Source organism: Fulmarus glacialis, unplaced genomic scaffold (genome assembly GCF_000690835.1).
Source record: "Fulmarus glacialis isolate BGI_N327 unplaced genomic scaffold, ASM69083v1 scaffold6217, whole genome shotgun sequence".
NCBI lineage: Eukaryota > Metazoa > Chordata > Aves > Procellariiformes > Procellariidae > Fulmarus > Fulmarus glacialis.
Window position 1 is genome coordinate 29806 of NW_009223708.1, and position 22528 is coordinate 52333.

General features: G+C 43.0%; 1 protein-coding gene across 1 annotated transcript in view; it reads right to left on the reverse strand.

Annotated features, from left to right (window-relative positions):
- Nucleotides 1-4314: 4314 nt before the first annotated feature.
- COL4A2 (collagen, type IV, alpha 2) overlaps nucleotides 4315-22528 on the reverse strand; it is a 52627-nt gene continuing 34413 nt past the window's right edge. The window contains exons 30-46 of the mRNA XM_009581883.1: nucleotides 21421-21564; nucleotides 20054-20179; nucleotides 19539-19720; nucleotides 18619-18682; nucleotides 18154-18228; nucleotides 17434-17541; nucleotides 16358-16465; nucleotides 15000-15071; nucleotides 14463-14598; nucleotides 12950-13056; nucleotides 11199-11360; nucleotides 10965-11063; nucleotides 10106-10252; nucleotides 9376-9492; nucleotides 8332-8523; nucleotides 7695-7981; nucleotides 4315-4673 (exon numbers count right to left, since the gene is read on the reverse strand). Coding sequence (XP_009580178.1) covers nucleotides 4419-4673; nucleotides 7695-7981; nucleotides 8332-8523; nucleotides 9376-9492; nucleotides 10106-10252; nucleotides 10965-11063; nucleotides 11199-11360; nucleotides 12950-13056; nucleotides 14463-14598; nucleotides 15000-15071; nucleotides 16358-16465; nucleotides 17434-17541; nucleotides 18154-18228; nucleotides 18619-18682; nucleotides 19539-19720; nucleotides 20054-20179; nucleotides 21421-21564 — 2381 coding nt within the window. The 3' untranslated portion in view covers nucleotides 4315-4418. The remainder of the gene's footprint in view (nucleotides 4674-7694; nucleotides 7982-8331; nucleotides 8524-9375; nucleotides 9493-10105; nucleotides 10253-10964; nucleotides 11064-11198; nucleotides 11361-12949; nucleotides 13057-14462; nucleotides 14599-14999; nucleotides 15072-16357; nucleotides 16466-17433; nucleotides 17542-18153; nucleotides 18229-18618; nucleotides 18683-19538; nucleotides 19721-20053; nucleotides 20180-21420; nucleotides 21565-22528) is intronic.

Below are 22528 nucleotides of genomic sequence, written 5' to 3' on the forward strand. Positions count from 1 at the left end.
TCTTCTGCATCCCACCGGCCGCAGCAAGTGTTTTCCTCCGTCGCTGCGAGGTTGCTTTCCCCATTAATAACCTCGGCGCACAGCCTGAAGCTGGGCCGGTCGTGGCTGTGCTGCTGGAGCCAGGTGGAACCCCTCCTGGCAAGGACTAGCCATGGCGGGGGAAAGCGGGGACCCAGGTACTCTGCCTGCCCTGTCTGGGAGGGGAACCTCGTTTTGCAAGTATTTATTTCCCCCCTCTCCCCATTATGTTTGTCCGGATTATGTGAAGTGTTTGAACAGTGAAATGAGAGAGGTGTTCTTTCTGGCCACGCTGGGTGAATGTGAGCCATGGGCTTGCCTGTCCCCGAGATGATGGCCGTGACCTGAGGGGGAGGCGGGGGTGGAGGGATGGCGGGGCGAGCGGGAGCGGGGGAGGATCTGTGCTGGGCTGGTTGGGAAGGCCCCATCCTGCTTCCTGCCCCTCGCAGGCGCTGGTGGTGCAAGACCGAGGTTGCCATCGGCCCCTGACAACCCCAACAAGGCTTCGAGTCTTGTGGAGGCCACGAAAGGAGCCTGAACCCCCCCGGGTGTCCATGGGGCAGGCAGAGCTGCTGAGCTACCTGCTTCGGCTTAGTTATGCCCTTGCTCATGTCGTGGTGGGAAGCACCACTGCCTCTTTTTACTTCTCTGCTCGTGGGTCGTGGGGCGCAGCAACATTACTTGTTCCCCTTGTCCAGTATGTCTTGCACCGATGTCTGCCTAGTCCCCAGCAGCTGTGAGGCCGGGCACACCCTCAGCAGGCGTGGGTGGCCATCCCTGGGGATGCCGCTGGTCCCCACGCAGTTACGGGGGCTGCTGCTGCCCGCAAATCGGCAGTGACCCCCCCAGCCTCTCTTCTGGCAGCGATCTGATACCTTCTGTTGCGGGGTCATGTTTACTGCTTGCTGTTTGCTAATTTTCTATTTCCAGCAGCCGTGGACAAGCCCAGTCACATAGGGTGTGAGCGAACTCAGCCCATCTGGTTGATAACACTCTGAGGAAATAATTGGTGTCAGCTGATGTCACTATGTTGACTTCACTCTATCTGTGCTGATATACTGATGCACTATTACGTACAGAAAGGGAATATAATCTCATTTACCTTCTCCAGGCTCAGCAGCATGTTACACTTCGGCATGTTTTTGAACAGGAAAATGTAGGAAGCAAACAGCAGGCTTTGAAGCAAAAGATTTGACTTGGTCAAATCCAAGCAAAACACTTGTCGTTTTTACATCCTAGGCTGGAGCACTACGGTTCAGTAAAAAGATGTTTTGTTTTGCTGTAGCTGAGTTTTCCCTGTATAAAAATGTTTTAACTTCTTGGAAGTGGGTTCTGGGACCACAGAATCGTAGAATGGTTTGGGTTGGAAGGGACCTTTAGAGATCATTTAGTCCAACCCCCCCTGCCATGAGCAGGGACATCTTTCACTAGATCAGGTTGCTCAAAGCCCCATCCAACCTGACCTTGAACGCTTCCAGGGATGGGGCATCCACAACTTCTCTGGGCAACCTGTTCCAGTGTCTCACCACCCTCATCGTAACAAATGTCCTCCTTCTGTCCAATCTAAATCCACCTTCTTTCAGTTTAAAACTGCTGCCCCTTGTCCTGTCACTACAGGCCTTAGTAAAATGTCTCGCTAAGAGGCAGTTTGAGTAAGTCACTTCCCTTCCATGCTGTGCTCCGGGTTCGCTCACCAGGTGAAATCCTCTGGCTGCTGCAAGTATTCCCTGTGTTTGCGTGCACGAGCTCCCTCCCCTTCTCAAGCAGCGATTACGCAGGCTTCGGAGAAACACGGGTATGAGTACACAGACCTGAAGCACATGATGTACACAAAACACAGAAGTTCAAGTCTGCTTGGCACCTTGTGGGGTTTTGTGGTTGGTTTGTGTTTTCCTGCACTATGTTCAACTCAATGCTTGCCGATACTGTGCTGAACAAACTTGTTAAGAACAGTTTATGTGAGTGAGAGAAAATTAAGAGGCAAAGCAACTGTTGGAGGAAGACCTATCTGTTAAAGTTTTACATGCAACAGAAAGGAAGATTAGGCAATGTATTAGCCATGAAAATCCAAAGAGTTTGCTGTGGTTGTTGACATAATCAGTTTTTAGATTTGTATAACCTCTGCTTGAATTCTCTTAAAACACGGAATGTGCTGCATTGCTGGAGTTGCATGCTGTAAAAATCACAAGTGATAAATAACTGTGTGATCATCCCATGAACACTGATGTCTCGCAACACCTGGAAGAGGTAAATTGCTGATTCTTGGGTGTTTGTTACTGCCGTGTATAATTTAAAAGTATTGGCTAATGTGGAATAGATTTGGCTCATGTTGACTGCAATCTTTTCAATTCTAAGTATTTCGTTTAGCTGAAACAAACACTAGTGTGATTATTTTGTTTGGGGGCTGCCTTTTAGAGCTACAGCATGGCCAGAGAGCTCATTTCAAGCTCAGGTAATTTCTCTGTTTATGGATATATCTAATTACAGGTACAACTACTCTAGGTTAGACACTGTGCTAGCTAAGAACTTTAACTTAATTTATACTTTATATTTTTTGCGGAGGTAACGTGTCAAGTTTGCTTAATGTTGGTTTCCTGAACATTGTAGAGCATGACTAATACGTTGCTTTAATCTGCAACGTCACAATTTATTGGCTTAAATTGTTCTTCCTAACAACAGATGAAATACTATTTCAGTAGTTCAGCTTAAACAAGCAATTTTAGAAACACAGCTTTTCTCTTGGATCTTTTTAAGTGCCATGAAATATGCAAGTGTATTCCTGGTTGAAGAGTCTGAATTTCAGTGGAAGGAGCTTTCTGGTAGTGCTTTTCTAATTCCTTAGTGCAAACAAAGTAATTCAACAGAGCAGTCCATAAGCATTGTATAGAAAAACACTGTTTACAAAACGGAAATCATCGGCAAATAGAGGTGTAGAAAAAAACAGGTTTTATTTATGATACAGTGAGGATGGAATGTAATTAAAAAAGCCAAGAAGCACCTGAAGCAGGAGTGAGGTGAACTGTTGAAAAATCAACTGTCATGGCTAAAAAGTCTCTTTGATTTCAGTTTTAAGCATTCAGGTATATAATCAGACTACGCAGATAGGAAATTTGCAGCTGATTCTTCCCCCTCCCTCCCCCCTTGCAGTGGTGACAGGCAACTTTGGGCTAAATTACTTCTTTCTACAGAAGGAAAGAGCTAGCCATTCTGGCCATTTATCAAGCCTGGCATGCAATAACCTGGTTCTCTCTGGGAAAAGATGGTGCCAAGTAAATGCCTTGCTTCCTTCCCCTGTGCTTTTGCAAGGATGGATGTGTGCAAGTTGGGATGGTGGTCATCCCATTGGCATGTGTGCCCAGCTGCCAGGACAGCATGCCTTCAGACAGACAACTGGCAGGTCTGGAAGTTCTGCCTTTGAAGGTCACGTGGCATCAAGCAATACGTGCTCCTGCAAAACCTACCCTATGTGCAATAGCTGCTCCAACGGTACGTGGTTAAAATCTGTTTGTGACGAGTGGCTTGGTTTCAGGGGGGGAAAGCTGCAATGCTAAAACCACTCAGTGCTGCTGCTGCGTGGGCAGTGTGACACAGATGAATGCCCACAACACAGTGGAGCAAGAGACCTTTGTAATGACCCCTTGGGCCTGGGGTATGTCTAGAAAAAAAGCATCAAGCTTGTAAAATCTTCATCATATAGTCTCCTAATCAAAATAGGAAGAGTTGCATATTGTGGTCACTATTTTTGGGAGGCCTGTGGGCTTCTCTGCTGTTGCCGGTGGTTAAGTACTAAAGCATGGGGAGGCTTGAAAAAAACAAACACAATAAAAAGATGATTGTTTTGGGTGTGTTTGAAATGCCCAAGCATAAAATACTAAAATCAAAGTTAGGTTTCAATGCTGGACATAAGCACTTTCCAGAGTATATTTTCAGTATTTTGCAAGGGTTTAGCACTTTGATCACCCTGTGTTAATTTATGGAACTGCAGCTGTTAGTGTTTACTGTTGTGACAAATACAGTAAATGGAAAAGATACATATATTCTCCTAAAGTAAATGTAGTGGGTATCTGACCAAGGTAACCATTTATTATTGAAGTTTTTTTGGTGTTTCAAAGCTATGAGTATTTGTATCATTTGGCAAATGACATAACGTTAGACTAGCAAAAAAATGTATATATACTGTATAGTAGGAGAACATAGCACTAGATCTGTGTGTTAGACTTAATTTGTGTTACACTTAATTTGCTTTTACAGACACTTTTAAAAACTAACTTTCCATTCAGCTTTTGAGGTAATAAGTTAAAAAAGCACCAACGTGATTTGTTCAAATGTCTAACCATCATGGAAGGTTTCACTGCATAAGAACTACATGATAAGCAGGTTCCTTATACTGTGAAAGACTTCTATAAATTTTTCATACAGACTTGACATCTGCTGATATGGCTTCGGATGAGTCCTGCCTTGAGTGTATCTGCCGAGGGCTTGCTTTGGAAGGGCTGGTCGATCGTAGTGAGCCAGAAGCTGTATTTATTTGCAAAGTAGTGACAGGTTCCGCGTGCGCCATTGCATTCGATGAAAGGAGTCGCTCGGAAATCTTCCAGGCAGCTCCCAGGAGAAACCAGCGACTGTCCTCCACCTTCATCACCAGCAGCAGTGTGCTAAACGAGACAAGGAGGGCAGCGTTCAGAGTGCAACCTCAGGCAATGCTGTCAAAAACTTACATATCGGAAAACAGAAAAACCACTAGAATTGCTCCTAATTCTTATCTCCAAAGCAGAGAGTCGGCTAATCCTGCAGCTATGTAAGGCTTAAGGGTTTGCCTATGCTTTAGCTAGACATATGCTTTAGCTAGACATATGCTTTAGCTAGCTCATATGTTGATGCCACTTTAAAATCTTCTGACAAACATTTTTTCTATGGTTAAGATTTTCACTTTGGAAGTCTTAAAATTGGAGAATCATTTAGGTGGGAAGGGCCCACTGGAGGTCACTTCAGCCAGTCCCCTGCTCAAAGCAGGGCCGACTCCAAAGTTGCCCTTGGTCACTCCAGGGCACTGTCGAGTTGTTAATACCTCCAAGGATGGAGTTTCCACAACCTCTCTGGGCAACCTGTTCCTCTGTTTGATTACCCTCACTGAGAAGAACTTTCCACCATATATCTAACTTGAATTTCCCCAATTATAAAGTCTGTCGTACTCTGCATCGCACATGAGGAGCACTCTGGAAACAAAATTAGCTTCTATACAAATAACTGGTTCCCTCTATGGCATATTCTTTGACAGCAAATTACACCAAAATCATGTATCTTTACACCGCTCAACTGTTACCTTTGACACGTACTGTGGTAACGAACTGCTTTTCTTCTGTCAAAGGCATTGCTAACAAAACAGGCATTTCCTCTGTCCCTTTAAGAGCTGTACAGCTGCATTTTTAAGTGAAGCTGTTTAATTTTCTGTTAAAAACTGAAGGAATTTGCAATATAAAAGAAAGCAGCTGGAAAATAAAGTTGCTAAATAGTTTCGTAAATGTACAGAGAAATCTGGGCACATACAGTATGTTTGCCTGCCTATGTTTTAATAAACATCATACTATAAAAGTGCAAGCTGTAACTGGCTTGGTTTACGCTGCGAGAGGCCCACTGTGTTTGTATAAATGAGTAACAGAAGTGGCCACCTTTTAACAGAGGAGGAAAGGGCTCTGATCTCTGGCTGGTGTTACGTGTTGCTGAGGTTTAGATAGTTGTTTTTTAAAAAAAACACAAACCAACAATCCTCTCTCCCCAAACCCCCCCATCCAAACCCCAAAGCTGTAGCCTACCAGCTGTCTTACAAATTTGCAAGATTCGCTAAGCTGTGAAGTTCAGGAGCAAAACCGTTCTAGCATCCCTCTACAAGAACAAAGTTGGTAAGAAGCAGCATAAACTATTACAGCTCTGAGGCCTTTGCAGCTGGAGCTGGAAAGCAGTTAGTAAAAACTGCACATGCTATTTGAGCCCTGGCTTGGGAGCAGGCCCGCTTGACAACCTCAGGACGAGCACCAGCATTCCTACGCTCAGTGTACAAGCTCCAACTCTATGCCTATGATATAACTTTATACCTATAATATCTCTTCTTGTATTGGCCACGGCCTTTTATCCTTCTGCAATGCTTACGCCACTTTACCTTTATAGGATGCATGACAGTGGAGTGCCCTTGCTACATGAAATCTTACTGACTTCTACAGCTGTTTGGGCAGGAGTCCATGATGACTTCCTTCATCATTGTACCTTACCCGGGGGAAGGAGGTGACAAATTAAGCCAAGGAAGTAAACCAATATGTACTCTGAGATAACCCCAAGTGTGCTGTACATCTTCCATAGTTGCCTGAGAAGCAAAAATGTGTACACCAAACACTTCATTTGCTCTGAATGCTACCTGGGAAAATGTGAACTCTTCTCACTGTGTGTTCCTTGGTGCTGGCAGACTTTGTCCTGGTAAAAGGTTCTTGCTAAGGTGACAACTTTGCTCTTAACAATGCTCCGTGTTTACACAGGGCTTTGCAAACATTTAATTAATCCTTGGAATTCTTGTGAGGTAACTATGCGATTGGTATCAGGGCTTTTTATAGAAGCAAAAGAAAGGTCAAACATAGGGCTGGTCAAAAATTTGATGTGTCCTCACAAAACATTTTTTTTTCTGTAACTAAATGAAAAATATCAGATTTCCCTTTACCTTATTTTCTGAAAAATTTAAGTTTTTGGCTTTTGACAAACAAATGGTTTGTGGGTAAGATTGAATATTGTTCTTCTATGATGTTTTCTGCCAGAGAAATCTTATTTTTTTCCCAAACCCTGTTTATTTCAGCACTCAGTCCAGTCTCTAATGAGTTAACAACATGGGCATACTGTTGCAGGTTTTGACTCTCGTGTACATCAAGCGAGTCAGAAAAATGAGCATCTTTCAGATCATTAACACATTCTAGCTGCTCTTTTCCCTCCAGTGCTAACATGATTCCTCTGTACAGTCTTGTGAGAAAGGCAGGTCAGGCCCTTCAGCAGGTCTTCCACGGCACACCTAATGCTAAGCTTTTCTGTAACATCCAATTTCCTAATTATAAGATCACAAGATCTAAGAGATCCTATAAGCCACGGGATATACAGCTCAGCTATTGTTGCCATTAGAGATACAACACTAAAGTTTAATTTTAAAAACAACAGGAGGCTGTCTCTCTTTCCAGACTAGGTGAAAGACTTTGGCTTCTAAATCTTCGACCAAACATCAATGATTTTAAATTTCCAAAAGAAGGGGAAAAGTTTTGGGTTTTTGTCCTCCAGATCAGCTTCTTAATAGTGATGTACCTAAGTAACTCCCAATCTTTAGCTGTGAAAATGCTTTGTAGGCTACTGTCGCACCTCAGTGCAATTTTATTTGCTAATCCACAGCTGTCTCTGTGTTCTGCTCCAAAGCACTATTTTGTACATAAAGTAAGGACTCCAGACGCTAGTCTGACAAGAGGCAATTTTCTCTGCAATTCACAGAAATTTTGTTTCTCCTCCTCTGCTTCCTAGAAACTAGTTTTGTAGTTCCCTGGTTCCCCAGTATGATGCATGGTTTTGGTGTTGCTGGATCTAACCTACTATCTAAGACTCAAACTTAGTGAGTTTTTAGTGCCACACAAAATGTGACACTGGGGAACACATACCATAAGGAAGGAATATCCGATCCACAAACTGCGCCAGCCTTCAGGGCAGTGAGGAATAGAAGCTTCTTGGCTATGGACAGCAATTGCCACAGCTGGGGCCTCACAAACTGAGCAGCGACTGATATATGGCCTAATGTCTTCTTCTGCCACAGGCATCATTGGAAGAGGTGCTGTAGTTGAGAGCCAGTAGGATTTATCATTTCGACTTGCATAATAACAAATATCCCCAGGGTTACAGTAGAGGAATGGCATAGTACTAAAACGAGCCAAACATGAGCCGGCCAGCCCTGTTAAAAAAGAAGACAAAAAAAAAAAAAAGAAATGATGGCAATCATTCTCACAGAAGACAATGCACGTTTCCAGTTTCTGCTCCTTCCCAAGCACGTGTCAGTAAAACCCTGTGGTCCAGAACGTTTCGCTGGCTTTACAAGTCCCCTTGAACAACACCAATGACTTGCAGGAGCTCTCTCAGAGGGACTCTATGCAGACATACCGTTTTTATCTTCCCATTTTGGTATCTCCTAAGCCTGTTTGCTGAAGTCGCAGCTTCCTCTAAGTTCTACTTTTTTTTTTTGTTGTTGTTCTTTTCAGCCACAGAGATGGAATTGAGGCTGCTGCCAGCAACACCTGTACGTACCTAGATCCTGGTTGTGTGCTTTCTCTTGTCCTTCAAAGTACAGTAGGCTGTATCCACTCCAGAGTTTGTTCATGCCAACTGGGCACATTGGCTCTTGATCGGACTGGCTGTGCTTCACCAGCAGGTAGCCCATGCTAACGCTGCGACCCGGCATGCCTGGCAGCCCGGGGCTACCAGGGCGGCCTGGCTGACCTTAGAAGAGGCGGGGAAAAGAAATAATACAACTTAGTTTGTGCTCCCACAAATGCTCTGATGGTAGCTGATATTCCAGCTAAGTTGCTGACGAACAAAGCTTAATTGCGTGATGCCTCTTCTTATGGTAACTTATTGTTAAAAGAGCTGTAGTTCTAGGATTATAGCAGTTGCTTTTGAAGTAGGTTGGTGCTGGATCAGGCTCCCTGGTTACTAAGATGATGTATTTCACTATCAGAGCCAGGAGAAGTCATATATAAAGTTCTGATGAATTTGAGCATCCTTTGTACAATACAGATGAGCATATTTTTCCTTTAAAACGTTTTCTTAGTTCAAGATTAACCAATGGTTTTTGAATTGCTTGCATTTGCTTCATATGGTTAAAACTATGCTCTGCAAATACCTTTTTCTCTGTGTACTTAGCTAATTCAGATAGTAATCGTCTGCTCTTTGATTGGATAAGGACACAGGTATTTTTTTTACAAACACCTTCCCTTAAACATCATCTATCCAAATATCACCTACCCAACTATTCATTTCCATGAATGTAACTATTAGTAAAACACTAGGCTGAAATACTTAAGAGAAAACCAATATAAAAATACACTCAGATCAAAACAAACTCACTTACATGAGTGGACTGACATATCTACATCTATCAAAACTTATTCCAAAAATATTGCTTTAAGATAACTGTGTTAGAAGTTAATTAGTTGTCCCTTGTGAAGAAGCTGTGGAGACAGAAACTTTCTCTCTCCTCCCCTCCTCCCCAGTCAGTGATGTAGTAACAACAGAACAATTTATGGCAGTGAAACGGGAAAGAGGGAAGAAGTGCTGTGTGACATCTCTTACCTTCAAATCCCACTGGACCCTGAAACCCTGTTGCTCCTTGTTCACCTCTGGAGCCAGAAGGAGCTGGAATGCCACCCCTGCCCTGGAGTCCTGGCTCTCCAGGTGAGCCTCTGAAACCTTGCACCAACAACAGTTATAAGCACAGTGACTGCAGAAATATCAACATGCTACCCACTTTGTTAACATGTGCTCTGCTTGCAGATAGGTAAACCTATCTGCCAGGTTTACCAATTTACACTAAAGGCAAGATCCTATGGTTCTTGCTCAGGCAAAGAGCACTGACTTCATTGGAAAAGGTTGCTCGGATCAAGACTACATGAGCCCCACAACCCTCATCTTTCACTCTTGCTACACCATGCATCTCTGATGAGGCTAGTAGCAAGAGGTGCACTGCATCGAGTCCACGCATCACTAACACTGCATCTCCTGGGTTGATAGCACACCCACAAGGATGTGCACACTTTCACCAAAGACATTCAGTCTTGATTTAAGTGAGATCCATATCTGATATTGCTTTGGCTATGTGAGTGTTGTCCAAGTTTTCTCCTGTTTTGCTTATGTTCTGAATGCTAGGAGGAGGAGGAAAGCCAAGCCCTACATTTGAAAGAAAAAAATTTGACTCTCCTTTCTGACTTACAGAATTTAAAGTAGAAGAGAGCCAAAGCAGTGCTTTGGTGGCCTCACTCTGCTAAGGGGAACTGAGCTTTCACTCTGAGTGTGCGATTCCTACCTGGATCGCCTGGTGGACCCTGAGGTCCCATATCTCCTGGGCTTCCTTGAGGTCCTATATTTCCACGGAGACCTGGTGAACCTTGCTCAGCAACCAGCCTTGGAGGAAGAGGGGGCAGCCCAGGAGAGCCTGGAGGACCCTGAAAGCCTGTGATTAGAAGCAAGATGAGATAGTTTGATTAAAAAAACCCCTGTATTTTCCTTAATATGCTTTCATCCACAGATATGTTGCCATTACTTGGCTGCATATGTGAGAGAGGGACTGTGGTCTGCAACTCAGCACCTTGGGTATAGCAGCTATATTTATCATATTGGGGGGACGTGTGAGAGTATGGGGATTGTTTTCTCTTGGACAGCACACAAATAAGCAGAAGGAAACGAGTGATGCTGCTGCTCCCTCATTTATGACACAGGAAGCTGGGAAGTTCCCCACAAACAGCCAACAGCTCTCTGAGGTGCAGCCCCATCTTTTGATGGGCTTCAGGAGACACAAATACATGATAGTATAGATGGAGTGAAGGATTTTAAAGATATTTCTAAATATCCAGTATGTCTACTCTGAAGGATTAGTTTAAATCAGGAATTATTCTTTTTTTTAACCCCGAAAGTGGCTCTGATTTTGGAGTTGGCACCTCATACAAGATAAATTCATAATGGCAAAAAGTTGACTACCCATGTTAAATTCAGGCATCTGTCCACTGGAATTTGGCAGAGGTCACATAGAGTCACGCAGCTGGAGAGGACTCTGGAGGTCATCTAGCCCAACCTCCTGCTCAAAGCAGGGCCAGTTAGATCAGCTCTGTGGAGCTGCAAGATGAGTAGTTTAGAAAGGAATCACGCATCTGACTGCACTTACTTACCAGTTACTCCTCTGTCCCCCTTGGGTCCGATAGGTCCCAAATCACCTGGAAATCCTATTGTGCCCATAAAGCCGATGACACCTTGTTCACCCTTACGACCTTTAATGCAAAATGACAGGTGGCATTATTGCATTTCAACACAGATCAAGTGAGTGCAAAAATCATGTTATTAAAGCTGCTGTAGCACAGGAGGTTCCCCTGCCCCCAGCCAAGATCAGCCTTTCCCATCCTTACCTTTTGGTCCAGAGTACCCGGGAACGCCAGGTCTCCCTGCTAATCCAGGATCACCTCTACTTCCTTTTGGGCCAATTTGTCCACTCACACCTGTTTGTCCACTTTCTCCTTTGCTTCCTGGTGGAGCCGGTATTCCAGGCTGCCCCTGTAGTCCTGGATAGCCTGTTTAGAGCACAGATAGGTTGCAGGCTGTTTATACTTAAGACCTGGGCACAGGGGAAAATAACAGTACTATCTAATTGTATCCCCTCAGGTTTTATTCCCTTAATTTAAGTGGGGACCTAATGCTTAGCTCCCCAATAGACTTATTCAGCACTCCTGCTCCTGCTCTCAGGCTGGCATACGCTTCTGCTGCGGTGGCAGAGGAATTAGAGCATAAAGCTCCCACAAAGCACAGTGTCATCTCAAGCAAGATTTCAGCAGAAGTGGGATGCCTGCTGAGATACAGCCTTCAATGAGCTAATCCTTCCCCAGCAAATGCCCCACTTCACTAGGTGCCTCCCTGCTTCATCCTAAATTCTCCAAGTAACTAGAGAGAAATCAGAGAGCAGCGAGTACCTGACTCAGTGCCAGGTGGTAAATAAGCCAAGGACCTACTGTTCCGTGTATCTAAGTGCTTCAGTTGAACATCTGGATACAAATAACTACTTCATGCTGTCTTGGGAATTATGGGAACAGCTTCTTTTTCCACAATTACATATTGCCTGAAGCTAAACCTGGCAGGTTTCTCTTCAGTTACCTCTGCTGCCTAAGAAGACATTTTGACCTTGTTTCTGAGGAGAGAGGGACTTACTAACTAGGGTTTTGAGTGGGGCATCTCTCGTTGAAGTCGGATCACGTGTAGATACCAATGCAAGATGCATGTGGCAAAGTAAGAGCGAGCCATGCCCGTCTCACCGTTTTGGTGGGTGATGGTGTTCCTGTTCCCACTCTCCTGACGCTTCTATTTTTATTTTTTAATCCAATGACTGCCTGGGGAGTGGGAATCAGTATGCAGAGTTAGGCCAACTAACATTCTCTTTCCATTTGGAACCCTAGGTATTTTGTTGGTTTTCAGCTGGTTTGCCTGTTGTAAGTTTTTGCCGAGTTTACATAAAAATTTCCATGCATCATATAAAGATGATAGTGGGACACCTGCAACTTCTACAAGCTCTTCACAGTGGCACTACAGTTTGAAATGATTGTGTAGTCCAATAAGCAACAGGTATATCAACCTTTAAATATAGAGAGACACAGAGTGGCTTTCATATCTGTGAGAGAGGCAGGCTCACAGCACGCACTTTCAGAGAGAAGAGCTAATGTTTCCCAATGTAACTTAGTTTGCATGGTAAGTTCATAGAGGAAAATTTTGTAAATTATTAAGAAAATATTCCGTAGACTTGCAAGTCTGCCACAGACCTCAGATTTTAAAGTAGTCAATTAGCATAATGCTTCTGAAAGTTGTTAAGAGAATTCTGGATGATTAAATCTGTTATTTGCATGAAAATCAAACCCTTCCATCAGGACAACCTGGAGGAACTGCCTTTTGCTTTCAAGAGGTCTGTCCCTATTATCTTATGTACCATTAGTTCTGTCCAACAATTATTCATGCACTTTAGTGTTGCGTTTAATAGGGATATTTTACTGAATCAAGACAGAAATAACAATGACTGCTGTTGCTAACCCAGTACTTAATCTTCTATTGTTGTCTGAGGGCACAACCTTGTACTTAATCTTTTATCGTTGTCTGAGGGGAACAAGGCATGAATTACCTGGCACTCCATCTAGACCTGGGGAGCCTTTATCACCAGGGTATCCTGATATATTTGAAATCCCAGGAGGCCCTGGAAATCCTTCCTGCCCAGAACTCCTGAAAGGAAGAAAAGAAATAAGCAGTACTGCAAGGAAAATGCACAATTGCAATTATAAGGACTCACTTAGACTAAGTATAAATAATGGGATTTTCAAAATGGAAAACACCTGCAGTTCCCACTGACTTTTGTTCTATTTTTTCAGATGATGTTGTGGAGGTTTTTCTTAAAAGAACCAAATACTAGTTCTGTGCCAAAGCCCTCTGGATAGCTAATTACATCTCACTGTGTGCAATGCTAATAATCTTGGGTCTGCCAGGTAAAATATTATTTCAAGATAGGAAGTACTCAAAATATCCTAGGTACTGAAGCAGAGAAGAGAGCAGCTTTGTTCTTTTGTGTCCTGCGGAGTCAGGGGTCACAGATACTTAGGGTTTTTTGGGGTCAGTTAAAACTGAAAGTTTGAATCCACGAAGTTCTCTATAGATGAAAAGTGTTAAATAGCCAAAAATCTGGCCCACCAATGACAGATTATTCTTTTAAGTAGATTCAAGTTGTCAGGAAGCCACAAACCCCCTTTTGTTCATTCATTTAAAAAAAATTAATAATATTTAATTCTGACAAACAAACCTGCATGAGATAAGTGAAATAGCTGTTTCTTCCAGGGCTTGGTAATAAATCTCTGAATAGCGTTTGAGATGGCACAGCATGTTAGTAACAACAAAGCGTAACACAAAAGAATAGGAATGAGCCATTGAACCAAGTAGGCAAAGGCAGTTAAGGTTTTGTGTCTGTGCCAGTCCTTAATCCTTTCAGAGCCAAGATGTTGGAAAACTTTTTAAAAAACACCTATAATTAGTTGATTCATCCATAACATCAATCTGCTGGCTCCCTGAAGGAAGAAGAACTGGTGGTGAACCATACTGAGATAAGCGCAGCCCGCTGCGACAAGGTGGGTTTGAGCCGGAAGGCTGTACGCTTACATTGCACAAGGGGTGATGGTACGAGTAAAGCACTGTGCATGGGAATAGAACCCAGGAGGGATCAGCGGGACAATCGCATATTGATGGACAGTGAGGCTTTCAGAAGAAAGGTAAACACTGACGGATTTGCAACGAAAAGAAAGAAAGAAAAGCCATAGTGTTTGTGTAACTGGAGCCTTATTAAAAATATTTTGGAAGCTGATGGCTGAGAGCAGCCTCTGGCATTTGCAGCGTGCTGAGCTCATGGGTGCTACAAGATGCTGCTACCATGGGGAAGGACCCAGGCTGTCCTGGAGGGGCTGGCTTGTCCGGCATTGGGCAATACTCATCGCTGTTTCTGAGCAAGGGCTGGCTGAGCTGCAGCACTAACTCCAAACAGTGACCTTCCCCACATCGGGAGCTCTCCTATACAACTGTCAACACTATACTGCATTTCGTGACATTTATAACACCCACAGCTGAAACAAGTAATAAGTAGATCCCATTTTCCGGAATACAAACCTGGAACACCTCTGTCTCCCTTCTGACCCGGAGGTCCTCGGCTGCCTTCCACTCTGCTCGCCTCTCCTGCTTCCCCTTTGTCACCCACTGCGCCTGGGAAACCTGCAGAGCCGTAGCCGTCTGGACCTGTTGTGGAATTGTTGAAAATTGAGATGAAAGCTGAAATGTTTCCACATATTACAATGTATCAGCATGCTAGCTCTATATATGTATAGAGCATGTGGATTTACTAAATACATGAGTCTGTAACGGCTCATTGAAAAAATGGCTCATAATGGGAAAAAAAGCCTTGAGGCTTTAACTTATAAGAGGAAAGAAATTATGATTTGAAGTTGTGTTCTAATCCATCTGTGTGGCAGCACATAGTGTATGAAGTTGTTTGCCAAAGCCCGCAATAATGAAGCAAATTCCACGTTGGGCTTTGGATGACACAGTTAAGAAACTCACGTTGCAAAGATCTCACTGACCAAACTTGCAGCCAACACAATGTTGTGCCTATGAACAGGCAGAATAAGAGCCTCACTTACCTGGTGATCCTGGTAAGCCCTTAGTGCCTGGTAAACCATGCAGTCCACTGATTCCTCTTAAGCCAGGCAAGCCTGTTTTAAAATTACATTCAGCATTATCATAATAGTTTCTATGAGTCTGTATATATTCCTAGGCAAAAAATTCAAATGCTTGAATAAATACTATTCAGTTTTAAAATCTTGTGTATTATATGCAAACTAATTCATTACAATAAGCTTATTATGAAATACATCACACCATGGTTTTGTGATTGGCAAATTTTGCTACTATCCAACAGACTCACTAGGAGATTTTTTTTTAAATATCTCTGATCCGTCCGGTAGCATGCCATTAGTTCCAGTCTTGCTGCCACAATTTTGCTAATAACCGTTTAGTTTTCTAAAATCCTCAAACCAAGACAATTATGGCATAATTGTAGGCTCTAAATGTGATTATAATGAAGCTCTCTTCAGGAGAAATTCACTCTGTGCCATTTAAAAAAAACCAACAAAACCCTAACAAAATGTCTAATAGCTGCTGCTGCTGCTGTTACAGGTAACATTTATCCCATCTCCTCTTTGTACCTGTCAAAGTGTTAAGCATGATGTTAAAGCTAGACAGATATCTCTAATCAATGGCCAGAGCTCTGGAGGACAATTCAACCTTCACAAAAATAAGTGTCTGTCTCTCTCTTCGCTGTCTATAAAGGCAGCCTTCATAACTGTATTAGCTTAGATTTGATGCAGATTCAGATAGATGAATCTTACTAAAAGCAGGGCAATTTCTGGCTGTACTGTAGAAAAAAATCTGCTTACTTAATATATTAAGGAATTAGGTGGCAACCAATGAGATTCTGTATCCTGTGATACAAACAGCTTCATTTTAAACTATCAGCTGTATTTTGATAGCAGAATTCTGTCTAAGCTGTAAGTCATTTATCCTTAAAACCAGACATTGGATCAGTTCGCAGTTTTTCATGATTATGTAGGACAAGTATATTGTTTGCTATCTAATGACACATTATAATATTTTAATACCGTGTGTCACTACTCTTGCTGCATTTTAAATAATTTTTTGTTTTTTCTTCCCAGCTGTCATGAAAAATGAAAATGTTTCCTGAAAACTGCTCTCCTGGTTGAGGGAGGTCATCAGCAGCTAAAGTGAGCTCAGTAGACACCTGTCCTTCAGAAGCCATAAATCAGAAAGCAATCACGTGGGTCCTCGTTAATGCACCTGGACTTTATGAGGAATAAATGTTTACTAGAGGGAACTCTGCCACTCTGAACTGCAAAAAGCCTCCTTTCTTCTTCTTCACCCCAAAGGAACAATAGCAAGTGCTTACACCGAAATGACTGAATAGCTGAAGCTGTATGAATACCTGCTTGTCCTGGTAAGCCAGGCCAGCCCGGAGTTCCCTTTTCACCTTGAAATCCAGGCGTCCCGGGGCTTCCTTGCTGCCCTGGGGGGCCGACCAGTCCTCGCAAACCTGCACGACAACGATGAATCACTGCTCATGAGTGTCCTTAAAACCAACAGCCCAAAACATGGACTTGTGCTACCTTCGTTCTCCCAGGTAGCAAAATGAAGGCTTTCCCCTCCTAATGTCATTGTATGACACTGCACCGCTTATCCAAGTGGAAGAAAACTAAAGAGAGCAAAGGTAGGAGAGGCAAGGTATAACAGAACAATTCATTACAAACTTTAGGTTTCTGATAACCTCAGAAATACAGTGGGCTCCTCCTATTAAAATGATAATTTTACTCATATTGCCAGTTACAATAAGTAATTTAATTTATGTGCACCTCAGTTTCCCCTTCTGCCACATCTGTTTTGCCTTTCCGACTGGAAAGCTGATCGGACAAGGACTGTTTCCCAGTGAGGTACCTACGAAAACTGCCCCAGTCTTGGCTGGAGTTTCTAAGCCCTATAATTATATGAGAAATGTGGAGCAACTGTTCTGAGAGCATCTTCATGATCCTCCCGCAATAAGACATATTCTTAAGCCCTGAGTTTATGATCCAGCCAGAGCCGAACCTGATTTCGGTTCCCCAGTACTCTTTTACAGTCGGCCAACGAGCCTGGCTCAAAGGCTCCTGAGTAGCTGGGTCCTGGGGGATATTGACTTCATTTACAGCAGAAAAGAGCACTGAAAAGCCCACCTCCTTGTAGGATTGAGACAGCATTAGAATACCTGAGTATGCCAGCAACACAACACTTTGACTGGACACATGATCGCTATAAAAAAGGTAAAACTGGTACGAAGCAGAGTTAGGCTTTTGAAATTTCCTCTTAGTAAGTTCTACCACGAGTTCCACATCCTTTTCACTGTTCTTTACCAACTTACAGGATGATCAACATATTAAAAAACTTAATGACTTTCGAGGGAAAAGTGATTTTTTTTCTTTCTCTTCTTAAACAGTGTTATTCTTTGGAGCGTTAAAAACAATATTTTACCTTCCTGTCCCACAGAGCCAGGGACACCCTGTGTGCCCTTGAGGCCTTCAATGCCAGGGAAACCAGGATCACCGCCTTCGCCTTTTTGTCCTGTGCCTCCTCTTGTGCCTGGAAAACCACAAACCCAGTATATTCTTTTAATAATCTCTATACGACCCTAAGCTAACAAGCATAATGTGAAGTTGGCTACTGAATGGGACCTGGTCTTGCCACAAAAAGACATTCTTCTAGTCAGGGTGCTTGCATAATGTAGGGGAATGAACAGTTGTCTACAGCATGCTGGCCAAACCATCATTAAATTTGTTTTTAAAAGTACTCCCCAAATTAGTGGAATATGACACTGATGTTCATGTGCATGTGCAGGGAAATTTTAATACGGTACCTAACCAACCCAATCCAAGATTGACCTGACTCTGCTATCCCATCTTCCATAATCATGGCCTGATATTGCTCCTTTTGTCATTAATGGCAAAAAATTATATAGAAATGTTTACTGGAGTTGCATGTGATTCACGTTTACTGCTGTAACTGTACTTTCAGTTGAAGAGGCAAACGTAGCACATACTCATTTCAGCAAAGAAAAGACAACCCTCTTCAGGAGCTGTCATGAGAGCACAGGTTCAACAGCCATCAAAAGCCCATGGTAAGCTCCCCCTCCCTTCCTCTGTGGACTTCAGTATGTGAAAAGTAATACATCCAGAGCAACTGTGAAATTAATACCTGTTAAGCCTGGTACACCAACTTCCCCTTTAAGGCCTGGCCTTCCTGGTAAGTTTATAGTATCTCCCCGCTCACCTATTTCAAGCAAAAATGAACACATGAGCAGTAAGGCTTTAATTTAAACAGTATTTTCTGTGGTTTCGAAGGAATTGCAACTTCCAAGGCAAAATTCAGTAATTATTATCTTTCTAAAATAAAAGAGGAATAAGTTAAAGAAAGAAAAAACATAAAGTCTCTAGAACAGCCGCCCTCCCTGCCATGGATGGATTTATCCATGGACCGTACACATTGCGTGAAATTAACAGTATTAACCTTTCCACAGCCTCCCACATCTACAATATCATTCTGTAAGACTATACAAAGACTCTTTAAGACTGAAGACCCCCTAAGACTCTTCAAAACTTAATGTTGAGCATTTGATGGGTAATGAATACAACGAGCACACAGATAAGAGAACAAACTCACCTATTTCACCATGTGAGCCAGGAGTACCAAAATGGCCTGAGGTTCCTGGAATACCCTTTTCTCCCTATCATATGATTGAAAACAGGTATCAGTTAATGAGGATGAGGATTTATTCAACCTTCCAAGCAGCATAGTTTGTAAATACTGAAAAAAGGCTATTAAATTTGCCTTTTTTGAGTTTCTGTAGTACTTTATAATTTATAGAGTTATTTGGCTGAAATCAGTTAAACCAAACCAGTACAAACCAAGGGACAAGTTATGTTTGCAAAGACTTAAGTCTGAAATTGAGAACTTCCTATTACACATATACGGTAGTGAGTCCTGCGGTCTTTGGTTAGGAGGAAGTCCTACTGAAATCTAAGGGCAAAGCTACCTGAGAAAGGAACATAGTTTTTGGCTCTCTTAAGTAAATGATGTCTGCGAGTCTACTGACAGGCCTTTTGTAAGAGTTTTTTTCTTCCAGTGTAACTTATTTTGCAGCCAAAGTGAATCATGGTGAATTACCCTCTAGGAGCTGAGATTCTTATACTCTTTTACAGTTAGATGAGTGATAATGAGTAATTTTTGGCAGTGGTACCATCAGTCCTGAGAGAAAGCGAAGAGTAAGCCCAGTGTTGAGAATAATTTTTACCAACAACTACAGCAACAGGACCAAGGACCTAGAAGGAACTGTCTGGGTCCTCATCGGCAAAAAGCTGGCACATGAAATTTGGATATCTCCCAATGAGAAACGAAAGGACTCTGCTTAATGAACGTTGGAGGGATCAAGCAAAAATATTTGATCTATTTATTCAATTTTTATTGCATTTTTATCTTTGCACTGAGGCTGTCCAGAACCATTTGAAGGAGTGAACGCCACTCCCTAGAGAAGCTGAATGCCAGCACAAGGACACCCTATTCCCTCAGAGGCATGAACTCACCCTGCCTCCTGTGCTGCCAGGGAAGCCTCTGATGCCAGGAGAGCCGGCTGGACCAGGATATCCTTTCAGACCTGTCAGCCCTTTCGCACCGACGTCCCCTTTCACACCGGCCACATAGCTGGGATGCCCAGGGGACCCTGGAGTTCCTGTCTTTCCGGGAACGCCTGGCATTCCCTTGCTACCTGCAGGCGGGGAAGAAGAAAAATAAAGACGACTTAAACTATTAAAGCTTATGCAGTTACTTGTGTGTAAGAAGTTTTCCTGCTAGCGGCCTTCTCGAAACATGGCACCATGATGCGCTAGTACAAGAAGGCAGCACACACACGCCACATAACCCTTTCCTCGGGGGTGGCTCTGTGAAACGCAGCCGGGAGCTCAGCTTTCGTGTCAGAGACTTAGCTCGGGGGGCTGCAGTGCAGCGCTATGATGAGCAGGGAATATTTAATATGGTAACCGAGAAAGACACCAATCGATAGTCCTGAATGTGCTTGCTTTGTTTTGCTGAGACCACTGACCTTTTATGCCAAAGAATCCCTTCGTGCCTGTTTCTCCAACATCTCCTTTTTCGCCTTTAACTTCCATCATCAAGCTGGGCTTGAGCTTTGGGGGTTCTCCTGGGGGCCCTTGATCACCACGGTCACCTAAAGGGTAGAATACCCAACCACGTTACAAAAAGCTAGTCAGCGGCACTGTGTTGAAAAAGCGAACAGAAGAGTGAATTTAGCAAAAAGGGATTAATAGATAATCTTGCACAAGCTATGGAAAATCCACTTGCATAAAAAGTTACCTGTATCAATACAACATGTCGGAACAGTCAAGCATACGGAAACATGAAAACTGAGTTAAACTTTTGTACATACAATCCTGGGGAGCTGGACCCAGACTCCTCTGTGACAGATAATTTACCTCTCAGCAGATCAGTTAGGTATCATGTGTTTATAAAAAAACAAAAAGCACACTGGAGAAAGCACACAAAAGTAGGCTAGTCCAAGTGAAAGGGAAACTCTCAGTCAAAACCCCTTGGGCAAAAGAAAGTGTTTGGATTTGTTACCAGTTATTTTGCTCCTTTTCTTGATTTGAAGGTTACTGGTGACATCAGTAAATAATATCCTGAAGGACCCAAATAGACTGTATGACTGTCTTTAGTTGTTTGTGGGATGCAGAGGCAGGCCAGCCACCCAGACTTGTCTCCTATGATCATGCACTGTCTTGTACTTCTTTACCAAGTCGTGTATTTGCACTTTTCTTCGCAGGGGCTGTTTTCACACTTGCCTTTTGCTCAGACCTCCCCTGAATTACTGGGAGCACTGTTTTGCAACCTTTGAATTGCAGACTGGTGTTTCTTAAGTACCTATCTCAGGGTCCCTCGAAAGAACATTTTGGCCTTGTGGTAAAGCGTGTATTTAAAGATAACTGTATGCAAAGAAAAGAGGACTGAGTTAAGTTTTCATTTCACTGATGATGATATCAACTGATATGTTTCTGACTTTTAACTACTTAATTGCCTGGTTTTCTGAATATTTCAGTGCCTTTACAGTGCAACTGGAGCAAAATCTGAATCTTTCCCCCCAAACACCTTACGCTTCCTGGGAAAAGGCTCTGCTGAGTTCTGCACGTGCCCAGAGGTGCCACTATCTGAGCTCAGCTGAATAATGAGATGTCTGTCTCCAACCTTAAATGTGTAAAGATTCACAAATAAGTAACCTTTCCCCGAGCCTAAAATCCAGGCTTCTCGGCCGGAGGCCCATGTGTGAAATAGGTGGAGGAATGTCTGAGCTAAATTTACCATGTGAAAAATGTGTCTTCTTTGTCTTTGTGTCGTTGTAAAATAGTTCTCCAGATGTGAAAAGCAAACACACTGGTACCACCCATAAGCAAATACCTTTAAAACCGCGTGCACCCTGGGAGCCTTTATCGCCCCGAGCACCGAACAGGCCAAATTCTCCTTTGATTCCCTTGATGCCTGGTCTTCCTTTTAGGCCTGTCATGCCTTTGAAACCATCAATGCCAGGTGAACCTCTTGAGCCTTTAAAGAAAGAAGGGGAAAAGAACTGTTACCTCACTCAGATTTCTGCAAACTAAGTAAACGTGAACCAGCAACGCATGACTAAAACGGTATGAAAACTTCAGTGCAGCAGTACCTATTTTTGGGTGCCTTGATGGCTAGGGCACTCTGCAGCTCTAGATCAGGCACCCAAGCTCTCTGAGAGGTAAAGAAGAGCGGGGGTACACTGAACTGCCTCAACTGGCCAAGAGGAGATGTTGTGGAGATGACCAGAACTTAGTGTCTTCTTCTGAAAGATCAGTTCAACCACTCTCCTACAGATAAGCTAGAGAAAGGTACCTAGTTCCATGCAAGGTTTTTAGTAGAGATACAAATCATGGGTCTAGGACTGGCTGGCCCTTTCTCACCAAAAATTCCCATACTCCTCTTTGCTAAACAAAAGGATGCTGTTTTACACAGGTCATGCTAACAAATAGATCTTCATTCCTCTCAAATGACAGCTGATCAGTCCTCCAGAGTTGTCCTAGAAAAAAGTCCTATCTTTCCAACTGATGAAATTGCAACATGCATTTTTAGGCATGCACTCCCCCTTTGTGTTGAACTTGGCTTCACATGGAGTTGAATCCTGTTGAAACTCCCTGTGTGATGTAGACAACTTGCATTATACGTAAGATTAGTATCCTCGTAAAAGTCAACACTGAGGTCTTGTGTCTGGCATTGCTCAGGACACAACTGTCAGCTTTAAAAAACTTTAAAGCAAAGGTTTGGGGAAACATCTCTAACTTCACTGAGAGCCAGTGGGAACTGGGACAAGGGAAAGACTTTTGAAGAGAGAAAAGAGTAAAAACTGTATTTTTTAAAAGGAGAAATAAAACAGCCATTGCCCTTCTAAATAGGGCTGCATGTCAGAAGGTAGCATTTTGCCCAGCAGGGGAAAACAGACAGTGATTTTTGAATATACTAGGCATATGACCCTAATTCTTCT